Source organism: Typopeltis vanoorti, chromosome 22 (assembly GCF_054136105.1).
Source record: "Typopeltis vanoorti isolate ZY-2024b chromosome 22, IOZ_Tvanoo_1.0, whole genome shotgun sequence".
Taxonomy (NCBI): Eukaryota; Metazoa; Arthropoda; class Arachnida; order Uropygi; family Thelyphonidae; genus Typopeltis; species Typopeltis vanoorti.
Window position 1 is genome coordinate 89,908,179 of NC_143570.1, and position 20,160 is coordinate 89,928,338.

The following is a 20,160-nucleotide window of genomic DNA, read 5'->3' on the forward strand; positions in this document are numbered from 1 at the left end:
GATCAATCTTATAGAAACCCTTCAGTAGTTTGAATGTCTCAATCATATCACCCCTCCTTCGCCTATCGACCAATTTCTGCAACCCACAAATCTGCAACCTATTCTCATAAGGTTCATTCCACAGACCTGCTATTATCTTGGTCACTCATCTCTGGATCCTCTCCACTTCCTCCCCATCACGAAGAAACCCTGGTGCCCATAACTGGGCACAGTAGTCCAGATGGGGTTTTATCAAGGCTCGATACAGAGGAACAACAACTTGTTTGTCTCTGCATGTTAAAGTATTTTTCAGAAGCCAAGTGATTTGGTGAGCTGTTTTAGTCACTTTTGCAATGTGCCCCCTAAACTTCAATTCCCTATCCACCAACACTCCCAAATCCCTGGCCTCATCAATCTCCTGGAGTACGGTTCCACCAATGCGATATACTGCTGCTATTCTTTTCACCCCAAAGTGCATAACCTTACACTTTGGCACATTAAATTGACATCCATTTTTCCTAGCCCAGTCCTCCAAACTATCCAAATCATCCTGTAAAATTTTGACATCCTGTGCACTCATAATTGCTCTACCCAACTTTGCATCATCAGCAAACAAGTGAACACTTCCTCTCAAATCCTTTCCTATATCATTGATGAACAAATTGAAAAGCAGTGGTCCAAGAACAGAGTCCTGTGGCACTCCACTAGTCACAAGCCGTCTTTTAGACTCCACTCTTGAATAAACCACTCTCTGATATCTCTCCTTCAACCACCCTCCTATCCATCTCACCAACCCTATATCTATCCCCATCTGCTCCAGTTTACTGATTAGGGTTCTATGTGGTATCCTATCAAAAGCCTTGGCAAGGTCCAGTAGTATTACTGTAAACCCATTACCCCTATCCAGTTCGGCCGTCACTGTGTTATAAAACGTGAGCAAGTTACTGAGGCATGATCTACCCTTCACAAAACCATGTTGTCCCCCATACAATATCCCATTTTCATCTATCCAATCCTGTATTCTTTTCTTGACTAATTTCTCTAAGACCTTGACAATGATTCCTGATATGCTAATCGGTCGGTAATTTACAACAGCAGTCTTGGAACTACCTTTATGCAGTGGAACTTTTCCCCCTCTTTCCACCCCCTTGGGACTAACCCAGACCCGAGACTCAAATTAAACAAAATGGTCAAGGGTACTGACAATTCTTTAGCTGCTTCTCGTACAACACGAGCTGGTATACCATCCAATCCCACAGATGTATTGACATTGAGGTTATGCAATAGACTACTCACCTCCACTTCATTCACCACAATTCCCATATAATCTACTGGTACATTAGTTTCTGCAATGTCACCACCTGGATGATATATTCTTGCAAAGTGCTCACTCAGTAACTCAACTATATCAACTGATTCAGTTACCTCCCTACCATCGGCATTCTTTAAAATCAGTCTGCCATGTACATTTTTCCTTTTACTTGCAACATATCTAAAAAACTGTTTAGGATTCTCTTTAGCCTGCATGGCCAATGTTCTTTCTTAATCCTTTTTTGCTTTTCTTACCACACTCGTTACCCTTCTGGCCTGCACTTTATACCGTTCGTGTGCCTGCCGGTCACCTTTCTCCTTAAATTCCCTCCATAGTTGTTTCTTTTTTTGCAGCTCAAGCTTAATAGTGTTATTCATCCATTTAACCCCTAGTTGATTTATTATTCAGACTCTAGGTATACAGTCAGCCATTGCTTCATGCAAACACTTCTTAACTACCTCCTATGCACTATCGACTTCTAGTCCTTGCAGTTGTACATGCCATGGCACTGAACCAATCAAACTCCTAAGCTTGTCATACTTTCCAGCCTGATAAATCCACATGTACCCTGTCTTAATTGAAAATTCTACACCTTTAGCCACCTCCCAAGTCAAGACCCTATGATCACTCTCACCGATTGGTGGCAATGTGGTCATATTTGTTACAGCCAAATCCTCAGATGTAATTACTAGGTCAAGCACTCTCTGACCCCTAGTATTTTCCATTACATGCTGCCGCAGATAGTTATCCCTTAATAACCGCATAAAATCCAATTCCCTCCTCCCGTATGTCCTCTCCTCACTCCAATCAATGTGACCATAGTTGAAATCTCCCATAATAATCACCCTCCTTCCACTCATTTCTTCTATTTGCTTGTGCATACTGTCACCACCATCTTTTCCATCACCTGGTCTATGCAGGTGGCTAGCAGCACCCAATTGTATATTTAGTTCTGCTAGCCACAATCTCACACCAAATGGCCTCAAATGTGCTCTTTTCTCTATCCTGCAATTCAACTTCTATTCTCCTTGGCTGCAGCTCATCAGCTATCATCAACAATACTCCTCCCCCCATTTTATTCTCCCTGTCATTCCTGAACACACTATACCCATCACATTCAATCCCACTAGCTATATCATCTACAGTCAGCCATGTTTCACTAATACCAATAACCTGTGGTCTGGAAGTGCCAACCATGGCCAAACTCTTCCTCCGTGTTCCTAATACTCCTAGCATTAGTGTACATGAATTTAAGACCTCCATTAGTCCCAACCCTACCTTGATGCCTTATATTAACTATCCCATTCTGATTTGTTGTCCTTATTTGCTCGGGCATATTATATTCATTCTTACATTCAACTGCCTCCCTAAGGACTGTATATCTACTCCCCCTCCCCTTAATAAATCTAGTTTCCCTGAATTTGCACATTCACCACATTCAGCAACACTTTCTCAAGTCTTTTTATACCGTAACCATTCAAATGCAAGCCATCCATCTTATATAGATTCTTTTGCACATCGAACTCACTCCACACGTCCACAAATTCCACACCACTCGTCATACATAACCCACGCATAAAGTCATTCGCAATTATGGCCCTCCTTTTAAACATTTCACTGTCATACCGTGGCAAAAGACTAATCATTCTAACTCTCTCACTCTTTTCTTTTGCTACCTCAAACAATTCATTCAGGTCTTCTATCATTTCCATTTTGTCTCCTTTCAAATCATTCGTACCTGCCACAACAATCATTTCTTTCACCCTTTCCTTTTGCTCTCTAATAGACTCAGTTACATCCTTTATGGTTGCACCAGGTTGGTACGATTTTGTCAAATCCTCTACTATCACACCTCTTACTAACGAGTCTCCATACAGCACTCTATCCTTCATTTTGTTCATGTTCACACTCATACGTCTATTTTTCCTGTCATACTTTTTATTATTGGCCGGTTCATTCAGTCTACTTTTGCTCATACGCTCTAGCTGCTGTTTTGCCCTTTGTATCGCACCATTCAACAACGCAATCTCACTCATTGCGTCTATCTCATCTTTTTTATTCTCAGTAAAACCATTAATACTATCATTCACACTTTCTACATTCACACTCTCACAATTCTCTGGTACAACCTCGCCGTTTCTTGTCATATCCCTATTTTCTTCATTCTGAAGTTTGACAAAAATATCACACTCACGATCCGAAATACTCAATTTCTCATTCTCCCTACATTTTCTACACACATTCACTCCTTTATTATCATCTAACCACACTTCGACCGCACTCCGCAAAACGTACATTTCGCAGCTAGTACACTGAATCATCTCTTTTATACTACCGTTCTTTGATAAAGATGGCAAACCATCATTACTGGCCGCCATTTTCCTTCATACTGGAGCCATACTTACTTGCAACGTATTTTATCAAATTATAAATTATAACACACCAAAAACACACAAAAAGATGCACTACAAGATGCAAGGCAAACAAAACTACGCAATATAAATTTATCAACGATAACTGAAAATAATACTTATCTTATCCGGAGCTTTCACGAACACTACAGACTACGAATCCCTCTAGCGGTGACAGCCCCAATAAAATATGTTATAAAGACACACAAAATACTCTAAAAACACGAAAATCGTTCTAATATACTATAAAACCAATTTTCTAAGGAAAAACACACACAAAAAACACCAAAAATCACCAATTTTACACGAGCGCTAAATTACACCGACCACTCACCATATAACCTCGAACCCAATTAATAGTTGAGTCAAAGTTCCAGGAAGAACAATGTGGCTTTCGTCCTGGTAGAAGCACAACTGACCAAATCTTCACTTTAAGGCAAATCTTTGAGAAATCTTGGGAATATGCCAAGAATGTCTATACATGTTGAAAGTTTATTTTTCACTTGGTTAGAGTATGTCTACACATGTTTTGTGGACTTGGAGAAGGCATATGACCGGGTTTCTCGGGATAAGCTTTGGCAAGTAGTACAGGAGTATGGAGTGAGTGGCCACCTATTAGCTGCCATCAAGTCCCTGTATGAATGGCCAGAGTTTTGTGTCAGGGTAAACAGCACAAAGTCTGAACCTTTCACAGTCTCTGTTGGCCTCCGCCAAGGGTGTGTTCTGTCACCCCTCCTTTTCATAATATTGATGGACTGGATTGATAGGCACAGCCGAGGCAGTGAGTGTATCAGAATTAGAAGATGTAGCATTGGACATCTGCTTTTTGCAGATGACCTAGTTCTGATTAGCTCTTCCACAGATGACCTCCAGCAGACCCTGGATAGGTTTGTAGCTGTTTGTGCAGACACCAGAATGAAGATCAGTGTGGCCAAAAATGAAACATTTGTGGTCTCAAGACAACCATCCCAGTGCACTCTACATGTAAGTGGAGTCCCAATGAGGCAGGTGGAGAAGTTTAAATACCTTGGGTCCATATTCACGAATGATGGAAAATGGGACGTAGAGCTAGATACTCAAATTGGCTTAGCAAGCTCAATATTGCAGGAGCTTAGCTGTTCGGTAGTATTGAAGCGGGAGTTAAGCCAGAAGGCAAAGCTGGCTGTCTTCAATACAGTCTATGTCCCCATCCTCACCTATGGTTATGAGAGTTAGGTAATGACCGAAATATTTGAGTTGGGTAATGATATGAGGTTCCTTCGAGGGGTTGCGGGGCTGACAAGACTCGACAGAGTCAGAAGCTCTGCAATTCGGGAAACCCTCAATACTCAACCACTGCTTCTCCGTGTTGAGAAATCACAGTTACGTTGGTACAGGCACCTGATCAGAATGCCAAAAGAGAGGGTCCCTCAGCAGGCTCTCTTTGCCAAGCCTCCCACCCTCTGGCTTGTTCTAATCTATTTGGATATAATCTATCACTGGATAGATTATATCCAAAACCTTGGGCGGACACATTTGGGAATTCCACCAGGACACCTGAGCTTGGTGGCAGAGGATCGTGACTATTGGAAGTTCCTCTTGCAGCTGTTTGCCCCCACAACCCAATTAGGAATGGTGGGCCTTGAAGATGTATGTATGTTAATTTCTTACAGAAATCTACTAAAAATGATAAGTATAACAACCATCTTTTATCACTCAACTGTGGATAAATATCTCCTTTTTCATGAAGAAAAATTTTTATATCGTTAATTAATACAAGAAATCTTTCTAAAAATTGATTTCTGCTGAGCCAGCGAACATTATTGTACAACAGAAGTTTGCTATCATTATCTGCCTGTAATTTAAATAACCACCGTTTCAGGGCTTTCTCTCGAACAGAATTTACAATTTTAAATGTAATATCCAAAACATCTTTTGTGTTTAATCTTTTACTACACAGTACTTGTTGGTGAATTATACAGTGGTATGTTAAAAATCTGGATATTTGTCATCGTTTTTACATAATGAAATGAAGCCTGATTTATTACCTATCATTGCAGGAGCATCATCAGTAGTAATAGACACAAGTTTAAAAAGCGGAAGTTTGTGTTGTTTCACAAATTCATCAAATGCAAAAAATGTCTTCTCCCCTAGTCCTTCCCAATAATGATATAATTTTCAAAAGTTCTTCTTTACTTGAATAATCTTGAAATACCATGTGAATAAATACCATTAACTGAGCAATATCAGTGAAGTCATTTGATTCATCAAATTTTAATGAAAACGCAACACACTGGTGAATGTCTGACATTAACCTAGCATGGAAACTTTTCTCCGGCAATTGGAACTCTTCCTTTCAGCAATTTGAAACCTTGTCTGTGGCCTAGAAGTAGTCTCTCTCTAGTGACATCTCAAACCGAGAAGCTCCTTTCTGGAAGCAGGAAACTCCTCTCTCAAGCAACGTGGATCTGGGCAGTCTCTCTGACGGTGACTCTTGACCGGGCGGCAATTCTGGAACTGGGACCCCTTCTGCTTGCTTCAGTCCCTTTTTATTAGGCCTCCTTTGAGACCTCGCATGAAGTTTGGCAACCCCCAAAGAATCGGTATGAATCTTTCATCTTAAGTTTCAAGTTCGGCACGCCTTTTGTTCTCCTCCACTTTCTTTTAATTGTAAGTTGCCGGCCATCGGAAAGTTGCTTGAACTCTTTCTGACTGACTTCGGAGATGTTTACACTTAGAGCCTGCAAGCCTTTCTCATACATACAAGTTTCAATAACAATCTTTCTAATGCCGCCATGTGCAGCTTCAGCGACAAAAACATTGCCTTTGTTTTTAACACTCTAACATATTCTTATTAAAGCAGCATATACAGTTAGCTTCAAAAAAGTTGTTTACAAAAACATCTAATACAAGCTATACCGAGACAAACAAAGTTTATTTTTTTACAATATTCACATGGTACTTAACCTAAGTAAAAAATCAATGTAATGTGCTTTGGAATATTTAATATTTAAGCTACAATCGAGTTTTTACACTTTGCTTATAATCATATTCACTCGGCTCACTGTTTGACTTCCACTGATCCAAATTAATTCATTTACCCAGACTTATAAGAAAATTACTGATTTGACAATTTTAACGAAAAATAAATAAACAATAGCAATATACTTAAAGCGAATTAAAAATAATAATAAATATAATATTATGTTTTCAGTTTTAATTAAATTTGTAAGTAAGGAGGAATACACAAGAGATCGACCAAAAATTGTTCCCCGATCGACGGGTTGAACACCCCTGTTGTATACCATTGCGTTGGTTTGTTACGAACCAGCTTCTCTCTTTATACAGGTCTTTCAACTTTTCCATTTGAGGAATGCTTGTTCCTTTCCCCATTCTATCATATTTTGTTTTACTGCTGGTTTGATTTTAACCACATATCCCAATTTCAGATAACATTATTCGAATTTGAACAGAGGATCTGGAATTTGGTTGAAATGATCAACGGAAAATTTGGTGGAAGTCTCCAAGGTCTGCAACAGATCTCTACTTTTTCCATCTAGTGGAACTACTTAAGTATAACTGGATAATGATCTGACATGTTGATGTCAAGATGTTTTATCTGAATTATCCTATTTATAAGGGAAGAAGAGATGTAAATTTGATCAATACGAGTACCAATACCTTGATTCATGTACGTGTAAGCCTGGAGATTAGGATTGCAAATCCTATATGTGTCTACTAGTTGAGCATTGCGGTTGGTGGAGTGATGGAGACAGAGAATTGTAGAGTAGGTGCCCTCCCTCGATAAGCCTTTGAATTCCCTGGAGGTGTTACGTAATAATAATAATAATTTTGTCTATAGCCAGTTAAACATTTGTCCTTGTTGTGATGATGCTACAGACATTGCAGTGGAAACATGTAATGCGACATAAACACCAAATGTATCTGATCATGTAATTTTTTTTTAAGTTTGGATAAATGGAGGGTGAGGTGTAAGGAAATGAATATTAGTACAATATTTACTAGTGAAAAAAATCAGTTTCTATGCTTTTGTCTTTTACATAATATAATACACATCTAAGTAATATTTTCAGAAAATACTGGAATGTTCTTTATACAATTGTAATTAAATATTATTTTGCAGTGACTAATGATATTTTTTTTTTATCTGAAACTAGGAGCAATGGCTGAAGAATATAATGCATTTTTTTATTCACTTGTATCTCAAGATACAATGGAAATGCATTATTCCAGAAAACGTCAGAGATTCTTGGTAAATCAAGGCTACAGCTATAAAGTTATTACAAAACTAGCTGGTATGGATGAAGTAAGTATTTTGTACTCTATATGATTATGACCATTAAATATTTTATCATTAAAATAGAGAAGAAATATGTATTTCATTTCAAAAAACCTGAAAAGTTAAACGCTTCAAGCAAAGTCATTGTAACAAGAGGAATGCAAATATTTGAATAATTATTATTAGTAGTAGTAGCATTTCGATCTTGGTTTCCCAGAATTGAAATTACCAAGAGACATTAGTCAGTCAAGGGTGGCAACAGTGGGAACTTTTGAAGGAACAGTAGTATGAAATGACAAATTTTCATTGTGTGCTTGAAACATGCGGGATGTTAGGAAAGTAGCATAATACCTCTTTTATGATTGTTCCTTAACCAAAAGAGAGGTCAGTGAAATTAAAAAAAAAACATGAAATAGTTTGGAGTCGCTACTTTATTTCATATGCATCTCATCTTCCTTTATCCTCTTTTACCTTGCGGTGTCGAGGGTTTATTAATCATTGGACCTCAACAGTTCACAGGATAAGGTGGTCAGCCCTACACACCGGTGTATCCTATCTCCACAGTGGTGTTGAGTTCTCAAGGCCAGTTTGCTTGCTTTGCGGGATGAAAAACCCCAGATAAACTGGGGAGAGGAACCCTACTGTCCACGCCCAAGACCAGCTAACTTTACTATGGCTGAGGAAGATTCTTGAAGAAGCTCCTCACATCACTGATGGGAATCGAACCTCGGACACTTCTTCCCCATGCATATGGTTGCGAAGTGCACAGCCACTAGGCTAACCGCGTGGACTTTCATATGCATTTCTCATTATAACATCTTTCACTTTCTATGCATATTCTTCATTGCATCACAAGTTTTTCAAAGCTGTCATCTAAAACTCTTCAGATTGTTTTTGGAACCATTCTCAACTATTTGTCTTCTAATAATTTGATGATGACAACCTATGTTTGACTTGAAACCAGCTTATCTATAAGTTTCTCGTCTACTTTTTTATGTTGTTCCCACCCACAAAATGCTATTAGTAAACGTATAATATATTGGTACTGTGGGTGGGCTAAGGATTTTTTTTTTTTTCCTTTTAATCAGTTTTATATATATATATATATATATTGTAAATTTTTATTTATTTTTACATAGTCCAGAAACCCTCCACTGAAGACCAAACATGGAACTTTTTCAAACCACTTCAGGTCTCCAATAAGCAGGGTGGTAGTCTCACATCAGGTGATGAAATTCATCTCCCACCTAAAGACAATCACGAATATCAATGCCCATGGTGGAATTCGAACCCATGCCCTGTTGGTTGGAGAAGGTACAACAGTTTAATTTTCTTTTTCTTAGATGGGCACTATGTAACTACTCTAATCATCTGGAATTCTACCTTCTGATGAGGCCTTTTACAGTGTAGGCACTGTAAAACATAGGTGTAAATTATAGGTAGTTATTAATTAGTTTTTATAATTAATAATTTAGTTTACATTGTAATATCTTAAAAAATTAGAAGTATGTCTAACCAACGTATAAGCTTATCTACAAGAATTACAATCATCCACAGACATTCCATCACACTCGAGGCCCGTCAGTATGGCAAGTTAACCTGAAGATTTCAAGACAATTAAATTGATTAGCCTTTCTAAAATGCTGCCAGAATAATAATGTGATCCTGAACTGTGTAAAAGTAAGACACCGATTTACATCACCGAAGGTTCTCCACACATGCAGACATGCTAGCTTTGCTCTTCTGCAGGAGCAGATTGCCATCACCCACATTCTCTTGACCGACATCAATGACACTATTTGTGTGCTAGTGGGAGAGCTAACTACTACGCTGAACGTCGACTTTGGACGATCCTTTCCGGCATCTTTAATGCTTTAGCAGAAAAAGAATATGATGTTGGCACATTAAAAAATTTGAAAGTTTAAAAAAGAATATAGCTTCCAAACGTCAACTACGTCTCAATACAGTAATAAACCTATCATCCCTCCCTTAGTGCACTCACATGTGGCCACAACTTCACAATAGCACCTGAAAAGATCCCCCATAGAAAAAATAATGATACAGGTAGAAAGAAATATCTGTATTCTTCCCAACCATATTGCCAACAACATCAGACTGGATGTAGCCAGTATTCTTACCCAAGCCAAACCTGTCAGAAGAAAAATTCAAAACTTTGCAAGAAGTGAAAAACAACAGAAACACAGTAATAATTACTAAAGCAGATAAGGGAAATGCCACTGTAGTTCTAAACAAAACTGACTACCCAGGTAATCTTTCCTCTTTACTATTAGATCAGTCTACTTACCTCCCTATAGAATATGATCCCACCAGCTCCCAAATCGAACACTCCAAAGGCTCCTTAAGAAGGTTACTTCTTGGCCTGAGGAAGTGACTAACAAACTAAATCCTTTCAACTCTAGACCCCCCCCCCCGAATATATGGCCTACCAAAAATCCATAAGCAGAATGTGCCATTACGTCCAATTGTGGATGGCATTGATTCCCCCACATACAAATTAGCCAAACATTTAACCAAAGTGCTCACATACTGGCAACACACCATCACACATTAAAAACTTAGTCCACTTTAAAGCCAGTATAGAGAACCTCTCACTCCAACACACTGACATAATGACCACTTTTGATGTATCCTCCTTATTCACAAATAACCCACTCAAAGATACCTTAGATCTTATCCAAACCAAATTTCCTCCCAATATCTCAGCCTTATTGCAGTTTGCCATGAACTCAGTCTATTTCGTTTGGTAGAGTAAATTCTACAAACAGATAGAGGGTACAGCCATAGGTTCTTCATTCCCCCCCCCCCAGCAAACTTCTTTATGGAGACTTTTGAAGAAAAAGCCTTAAACTTAGCCCACAAAAACCCACTGTCTGGCTATGCTACATGGATGAAGTGTTCTCTATTTGGCCACATGGCACACTTACACAATCAACACCACCCAGAATCGAGTTCACCTTGGAAAAAGAAAACAACAGTCTCCCTTTTCTAGACACTCTGATTACACATCAGCCTGATGGATCCTTGGCTTTCTCTGTTTACAGAAAACTGACCCATACATCATCATCAAATTCCTGCCATGTACCCTCAAGGGGTGTACAGGATATGATAGTACTACATGAAAAATTTACATCATTACTAACTTCCTATCTACAATTTTCCTCCAAATCAGTCTGTTACTTGTACAGACTCCAACATGACCAGATCTTATATTTCTATCGTCTAATGCACTTTGTACCGTATTGATCCACCTATATCTTGGTGTTCCTCTGGGTCGTTTTCCTGCCAAGTTGGCAGAGAACACTTTTTTTGCTAATCTTTCCTCGCCCATTCTTTCAAATGGCCATACCACCTGAGATTAGCTCTGCTAATGCATTCCTGGATGCTGATAATGTCAAGTTCTTTCCTAATATCCTTGTTTTTAATATGATATTGCCATTGATGCCATCTGTTCACACCTCTAATCTTTCTCAGGATTCTCATATCTGCGGTCTCTAGTCTTTGGTCAAGTGTTTTACTTCTAGAATTTTCTTGAATTTAATTAGCGTCAACACTCAAGGAGTTGGTAGGTCATTCCCCCTCCTATATAAAGAACACACAACACTTTATAAACAAAATTAAAAACATAACACTTGGAAAAGATGATCTATTAGTCAGTTTCGACATTTCTGCCCTTTTCACAAATGTCCCAATCAATGACACAATTCTTCTCCTACAGAACAAATTTCCGCCCGACATTACGGCCCTCTTTGTCTACGTACTATGCTCCGGTTACTTCGTGTGGCAAAATAAATTTTACCTACAAAAAGAAGGTACGGCCATGGGCTGACCACTATCCCCCCCCAATTGCTAACTTTTATATGGAAGCCTTTTGAGCAAAATGCTCTTGATTCCTTCACTCTAAAACCTACAGTGTGGCTTAGATACGTTGACGATGTTTTCGTTATCTGGCCACATGGCAACAAACATTAGACACAATTCCTTAGCCATCTGAACAAACAACATGAATGCATACAATTTACTATCGAAATTGAAAATCAGAACTCACTCCCATTCCTGGATACACTGGTCACACATCTTCATTCAGGCAATCTATCCTTCACGGTCTATCGCAAACCGACACATACCGGCTCAGTAACTTTAGCAAACCATGTAGATTGTAGTGCAACTTGTTTCTCTGTATATGCTCCAGAACAGGGATTCTCAACCTATGGTACGCGTACCACTGGTGGTACATGAGCCACTGCCTTACTGGTACATCTAATATCTTGAATTAAATATAGTGGTACGCCACTGGAAAAGGTTGAGAACCCCTGCTCCAGAAGATGATCTTGATATAAAGATCGAAACGTTGAGTGTTCATTTTGGTTTATATTAAACTAAAGTTTTACTCAAACACAGTAGTTGTCTCCATAATTTTCCATAATGTATTCTGATCACCGTGTAAGCCTAAACGAAAGGACATCTTAAAATGACTTTTTCCCATTTTGTTAAATTTATACAGCCATACTTCTTGAGGTTTGGAATATGTTTTAAAGCTTCTGTTGATTCCAAAAACAATCTTTCTGACTTTTGACTTCAGTGTAGCACTTTTGTTTTCTTCCAATTGATCCAAGGCAGACCATGCCTTGTGTCTAGCCAGGGCTGCATTTATACTTTTGGAAGCCCTAGGCACAACATCATTATGAGGCATCAAAAGAACAAGTCTGTTTATAGTATAACCAAGTTTTTTCACTTGGTTATACTATAAATTAAAGACACCAAGAAATTGATACTTAGATTATTCCTTTATCCAAGTGTAAGCAAACAAAGTTTGCACCTGAAGTATTTTCAGGACTGGGGCAAGTCGTGGTAAAAGTGATGTGAAGTCATACCACCTTTAGTATCCTATAATGTAAAGCACATCTCCTTGTGGACATGTATAATGCATTATGGGAAGGGTCACTACGCAGACCAGTTTCAACCTTTATTGAGGTCTCTTCGGTGAGAGCCGGACCCCAGAGGTGATACCAAGGTTGAAGTAATGCAGAATCATATTTTCATATACGAGTTGCTAAAAGTGTCACACCTTATTATCAACTTATTAACACCTAATTACTTATAAGGTGTTAATATAATAACGATAACTCTTATCTCTGCAGGTTAGCTTCCCTCTCAGTATTGCAGCAATCCTCTTGGTTATCTTCACCACCTTTGCAATATGTTCCCTGAATTTCAGTGTCCTATCAATCACCATCCCCAGATCTCTTGTCTCCCCTACTTTCTCTCAGTATAACTCCTCCAATCGAGTATACAGCCTCTCTGTATTGAAAATAAAAGTCGACATTTCCATAATAACTCATTTTAATAAAATAAAAATAACACAATATTGGTATACATATATTTGCATTTAAAAAAAGTTAAAAATAAATCAGTTCAAATTTAAATTTTTTTTAAAATTAATAACTAAAAGTTTTTATTTATGGCTTTGGTTTTAGCAAATATATCTGTAATGTCATCATAATTAATTGAGTCCATTACATCTGATTCAGTGCATAATAACGACAGGTCGCTTGTTTTATTTTGGTGCAAGTTGCTTGTTAAATAATTTTTTATTCGTTTCAAAACTGAAAATGAGCATTCAGCACTTGCATTTGAAATAGGCATCGTCAAAAATATTTTTTAAATTGTTTCTACGTTTGGAAAAGTAGACTTTAACCTATCGTTTATAAATTTGTGCATGTTTTTGATTGAAGAATTTTCTTCCTTTATCATTATTAAAAATTGCTTAACATAAATAAATTTTTTCTGAGTCAATATCAGTCACATAAGTTTGTAAAATTTTGTTAATACTAGTCTCGTACTTGTCTTGATCTATATCTTTCTTCAAAAAAATGTCAAACATATCTAATATGTCTAAATAGCTTTTTGCTCTTTCATTAATTTCACAAATGACATTAAAAGTATTAACAATGAAATTTTCTTTCCCATGTAATATAATCTCATCGTTAGATTGTGAAACTTCGTCACATTTTTTTTTTTTTTCACTCTTTCTTTCTCATCTTTAAGTTTTATCTCATCTGTTAATAAATTTGCTTCTTCATTTAAAACAGCAAAACTATTTATTATATCTAAAATAAAACCAACTTAAGACTGTAAAAACTTAGCTTACAACAAATCCATATCAGGATCTTGTAAAGATTTACTAGTAGAATTTATTGATTGTAAAATTTCTGTTAAAGTTGCTGTTTCTGAATTGTCAAAATGTTCAGTCAGTGATGAGTTCTCTAATTTAGAAATAGGTTTTTCATAGGAGAAATGGATAGTTCAAGTAATGCCTCTTTAATTTGTTTATATCCACATTTCAAAGCCAATATAGCATCAGCTCTTGCAGACCACCTTGTTTCACTTAGTCTTTTAACTATTAAACTTTTTTTCTAAATGTTTCAGGAGTATACACCCCATCTTCTTGTTGAAGTAATTATATATATTTTGAATAATACAAAAATATTGCACTGCTTCCAGACAATATTCCATGGCATAGTTGCCAATTAAATTTAAGGAATGACTGGAGCATGGTATATAATGTGCAGAGGGACTGTTTTTTTCAGCCTAGCTTGTAAACCTGTATATACACCTTTCATATTGACAGCGTTATCATAGCTTTGCCCTCTGTACATTTTTATCTCCAAAGATAATTCTTCTAATTTTTTTAATACTACCTTTTCTAAATATAAGCAATTGTGTTGTGTAATACTGATGAACCTGATAAATGTTTCTCTAATGTCAGAATTTGCGGTAACATACCTAAATATAATAGCTAGTTGGTCATTATGGGTAATGTCTGGCATTGAATTGAGTGTTATTGCAAAATAAGCAGCTTCCTTAATTTCTCTTGTTTTTATTTCCTGTTTTATTATCTATTAACACTATGAATTCGTTACAAGTGTGGTAAGAAAGATAATTCGATTTGCCAGAACCACATTTGGCATACATTTTCTTGTGATGTTTTAAAAAATCAAATTCACTTAAATAATTTCTACAAGAATCAGAAAAAATATCATTTGTATTGCCTCTAAATGCTAGCCCTAGTTTACTTAGTAACTTAATGGTAGCTATTATTCCTTTTAAAATATCTCTCCAATAATTTTCTTCACATTGTATTTGTTTCATCAATTCGACTATTTACAGAACTTGATTTTCTTTTACATGTGGACATCGCTCGTATATGTTCAATAGAATGTTCATGATCACATAAGGTTTGTGTTATATCTGTTATATATTTCTCCAGTCATTAAAACCCTTCATTAAGCTATTATTTGACTTAGAAAACAATTTACAAACAAAGCAGTTAATTGCTTTCTGGTTTCTGAAAAAATTAGCCACTCTCATTTCTCCTTTGTTCCATTCGCCTTTTTACAGTAAAAATGCAATTCATTTACATTTCTGACATATATTCTATTGCGTTCTGTGTATTATTTTTTTAATTTTCAATTTTAACAACATTCTGAGGCATATTTATTAAAATATGCTCGATAAATTGTTCATTAATACTAATTGACTACACTGCTATATCAGTAGGATAAGAGATAGTGTGCATGCTGGTAAATACAGACTCCAATTGAAAATTTTCTTCAAATCCTCTTGATTCGTTTCATTTACTTCTTTCTCTCCTATGTTTTCCACATTATTTTGATGTTCTTCTTCACTTTGGTCTCCTCCTGATACTGATACTAATGTTTCACTTTCATTCCAAGAAGTTTGAGATACAACTTCAGTTCTATGAAATTCTTCCCTTCCTTCATTTTCAGAAGAACATAAAAAAGACAAAATTGCCACCTTTTGACTATTTAGCTGTTTTTCCTTTTCTCTGAGTCGTTTTCTTTTACTAGCTCTGCTCCGGATTCAAACTTTCTTGACATCATTATGTGTATTATACTTTCAAAAGTGAAATAAATATTTATTAAATCCAAAATAAATAATTATGTTAAAAGCTTAAAAAATGAAAAAATAGAAACAGTAGTATCTTTTTGTTAAAATAAACGAGTAACAGTAAAATAAGAATAATAAATTTATTGAAAAATATATTCTTACTGACTGCAACAACTACTTTAACCATATAATTAGGTATATACACTTGTATACTGCTTTACAAATACTAGCCAAATAATGGTAACTAAACTATCAGTTGTTATGCATGCGTACGAACGATACTTAACCTCCCTACCAGCCGAGGTGGATAAAATAGCCAGACCACCCGAGCATTTTTCATGAATCAAAACTTCATTGGCATTCTACCTTTTATCATGCAATTACCCCCTCTACTGTTAATCCCTGAATGGTGATTTTAGAACCATTAATGGATTAACTATGGTGGAGCGACCTTTTTGTCACTTGTCTTTATGTGTACTGTGTTATTTGGAATTTTCCTTACTGCCCTACAATATTTGACTCTTTTTTGCTGCACAATTTATTTATTGTGTCTCTTCCCAAAAAAAAAACAAATTTCGCATGTGTGAAAATAATAAACCCTGAAATGACCAGAGATCAACCTTTGCAATGAATCTATTTAGTAATAGTATATTTACTGTCTTTTATTCTTCAAATCAATGCAACAGAACAAGATAATTTTATGTTCTTTCACTTTACTGACAATATAGAAGTTTTTTCCCTGTATCTAGCAGACTCAGGGCAAGGTCTGCTAGACCCAACTTGCCATAATGATAGTGCCAGATGTTTTTTTATGTTCACCAAGGTGGATGTCAACATAGTAAATTAGTGATTATTTGTGCAATATCTCCCTGTATGTGTGGGTTTTCTATAAACAGAATAAGATAAGGAACCATCTGGAAGCTGTGTGATTAGTTGATGACAACAGTTCTTCCTATCTGTCCATAGTAAGCCTGGTCACAAGAACAGGGCACTTCATAAACTCCTGGATGTGATAAAGAAGAGAGTTGGTCCTTAGGTGAATGGATGAGAGTTGCCAATTTGACATAAGGTTTAAATACCTTGCATAGCTGATATTTATTGAGAACTCTAAATATCTTTTCAGATGTGCCTTGAATGTATGGGATGGTAACAGTTTTGCTACAGTCTTGTGCAATAGGCAATGGAGGGCCTTTCTGGAGAGCATTTAGTATTTTTTCTGTTCTATGGAGATTATAGCCATTGGCTAAGAAGGTATGACGTAAGTGAGTAAGTTCAGCAGTAAAATCATTTTCATTGGAACAAATAGCTCTGTGAGTTGGTGTTTTTAGGATACTATACTGTTGAGTTGGATGATGGTGTGACTATTTGTGCAAATATCTCCCTGTATGTGTGGGTTTTCTATAAACAGAATAAGATAAGGAAACAACTGGAAGCTGTGTGATTAGTTTATGACAACACAGAATGATAAGAAAATAATATTTATTAACTTATTTGCTGATATTGTATCCAGCATCTTCAGAGCACAAAAATAGTTTATCACAATAAATATTATTTTCTTATCATTCTGTGTTGTCATCAATACCGTTGAAAATAAATAACATGTACTGTGAACACATAAGTCTTTCCATACATTTGAGAATTCTTCATGGAGATGATATCGTATGCAAGTCACAACAATTCGGTAAGTGGAAAGTTAAAATTGGCATGGCAGCTAAACAGGTTATCCTTATTAAAGATGTACTGAGACACCAATACAATACCAAAATGTGTCAGAATTAAAAACAAGTTCCACTCAGCCAAAGCCCAACATATTTACAAAAGGGCAAGTTTAGCATTATCACGTGAACATATTAACGCTACTCATATGGAGCCCTCAAAAATAAATGCAAGTAACAATGCTCTACACAACGAACTGTGGGATATCCTTGACAGCATCGCTGACGCATTGGCTAATAAAGAATTCACCAAAGTCAAAAACCAGCATCAAAAAAAATTTAAATCCTCCAGCGTCATAGTATAAACTTGTTAACACATCTTAAAAGTTCAGATGTAATGATTAGTTTGATATCACTTCACTATTTACAAATGTACTGTTAATTGAAACCCTTGATTTACTAAAGTCACATTTTCCTCCTGATATATTTGAACTATTTAAATTTACAATACATACATGTTATTTTACATGGAAAGAGATGATATACAAACAACTAGATGGTACAGCAATGGGCTCTTCCCCTTTCTCCCCCTTTAGCCAATTTCTACAAAGAACACTTGGAAAAGCTAGATATGAATAAGCCACTCTCAAACCAGTGATTTGGCTACACTATGTTGATGATGTGTTTGCTTTGGCCATATGGGCCAGACACATTGGATACATTTTTAGTGCGTTTAAATAGCCCACACCCTAAAATCCACTTCACAATGAAACAGGAAGCTAATGACTGTCTGCCCTTCCTGGATACACTAATCACACAGCTTCCAGATGGTTCCTTATCTTTTTCTGTTTATAGAAAACCCACATATACAGGAAGATATTTGCACAAACAGCTACGCCATCATCCAGCTCAACAGTATGTATCCTAAAAACACTAACTTACAGAGTTAGAGCTATTTGTTCCAATGACAGTGCTCTTACTGCTGAACTCACTGTCACTCACTTATATCACACCTTCTTAGTCAATGGCTATAATATCCATAGGATAGAAAAAATACTAAATGCTCCCCAGAAATCTCCTCCATTGCCTACCACACAAGACTGTAGCAAAAACTGTTACCATCCCATACATTCAAGGCACGTCTGAAAAGATATCTAAGAGCTCTCAATAAATATCAGCTACACACCATATTTAAATCTTATGTCAAACTGGCAAATCTCATCCATTCACTTAAGAACAAACTCTCTTCTTTATCACATCCAGGAGTTTATGAAGTGACCTGTTCTTGTAACCAGACTTATTATGGGCGGACAGGAAGAACCGTTGACATCTGGCACTATTGTTATGGCAAGTTGGGTCTAGCAGACCATGCTTTTAATACCACTTCGTACAGGATTAATTGGAAGAAAACAAAAGTGCTACATAGAAGTCATAAGTTAGAGAGATTGTTTTTGGAATCAACAGAAGCTTTAAAACATACTCCAAACCTCAACAAGTATGGCTGTATAAATTTACCAAAATGGGAAACAGTCATTTTAAGATCTAATTAATATTTGTTTTGTCTCTTTTTATATCAAATTGTCATTGCTTTGCATACTGTGACAAACTGTTTCTGTGCTATGAAGATGCTGGATATAATCCCAACAAAATATCAGCAAATAAGTTAATAAATATTATTGTCTTATCATTCTGTGTTGTCATCAATACCATTGAAAATAAATGACATGAAGAATTAAAATTAAACAAAATTTATGTCTCATTATATTAGTTAAAAATGGGTCTAGGTTCAAGTGTTGTGTCCTCTGGGTCTTTTTCCTGTTTTATTGATGAATGATGTCACTAAACTGCTCCTCTTTTATGTTTGTTTATGAACATTTCCTTATTTATTAGGAAGCATCATTCTCTTCTAGAGATAATAAAGTTCCAATCTAAAATAAAGTTGTACTTATTTTATTAACTTTCAACACTTGAGCTGACTGCTGCCTTCTCAAGAAATCTAGGTTGCATTTTGTCTCATACAACTCATTTATTATAGCACATAATTGTTTCTTGTATTAATGTAGTGGTAGTATGCATTTTCATAAATTTCTTTTTTTATTATTCAGGAAGATTTGTTGTATAGAACAAAAGAAGAACAAACCCAACTTCTTCAGCAAGTACTGACAGCAAATGATGCTGATGAGGAAGAAAGAATAAGTGGAGAAGGAAGTTCACGAAGCACGTCTCAGGTATATCACTGTGACTAAATTCCTGACAGGATAATATGATAGTACTATATGTACATTATTTCTAACATCTAATTGACAATTTTTCATCAAAATTAGTGTTGTCTCAACTCCGATATTGTTAGATCTTATATTTCACTCTTCTAAGGCACCTCTAACTGCATCAATCCATCTAGATTTTGGTCTTCCTCTGGGTCTTTTTCCTGTTTTATTGACATCAGCAACCTGTTTTGCTAACCATTCCTCTCCCATTCTGTTCAGTTAACCACAACACCTGAGAGAAACTCTGCTCACACATTCCTGAATGCTAACAATATCAAGTTTCCTAGTATCTTCATTTTGAATATGATTCTGCCGTTGATGCTATCTG

The 20,160-nt window shown here is 36.4% G+C and overlaps 1 protein-coding gene across 1 annotated transcript in view; it reads left to right on the forward strand.

The window, feature by feature from the left end:
* The window catches only part of hay (ATP-dependent DNA helicase hay), a 337,042-nt gene that overhangs the window by 313,366 nt on the left and 3,516 nt on the right, over positions 1-20,160 (forward strand). Inside the window, exons 18-19 of the mRNA XM_090412093.1 lie at positions 7,860-8,008; positions 19,671-19,793. Of these exons, the coding sequence (XP_090268219.1) occupies positions 7,860-8,008; positions 19,671-19,793 (272 nt within the window). The remainder of the gene's footprint in view (positions 1-7,859; positions 8,009-19,670; positions 19,794-20,160) is intronic.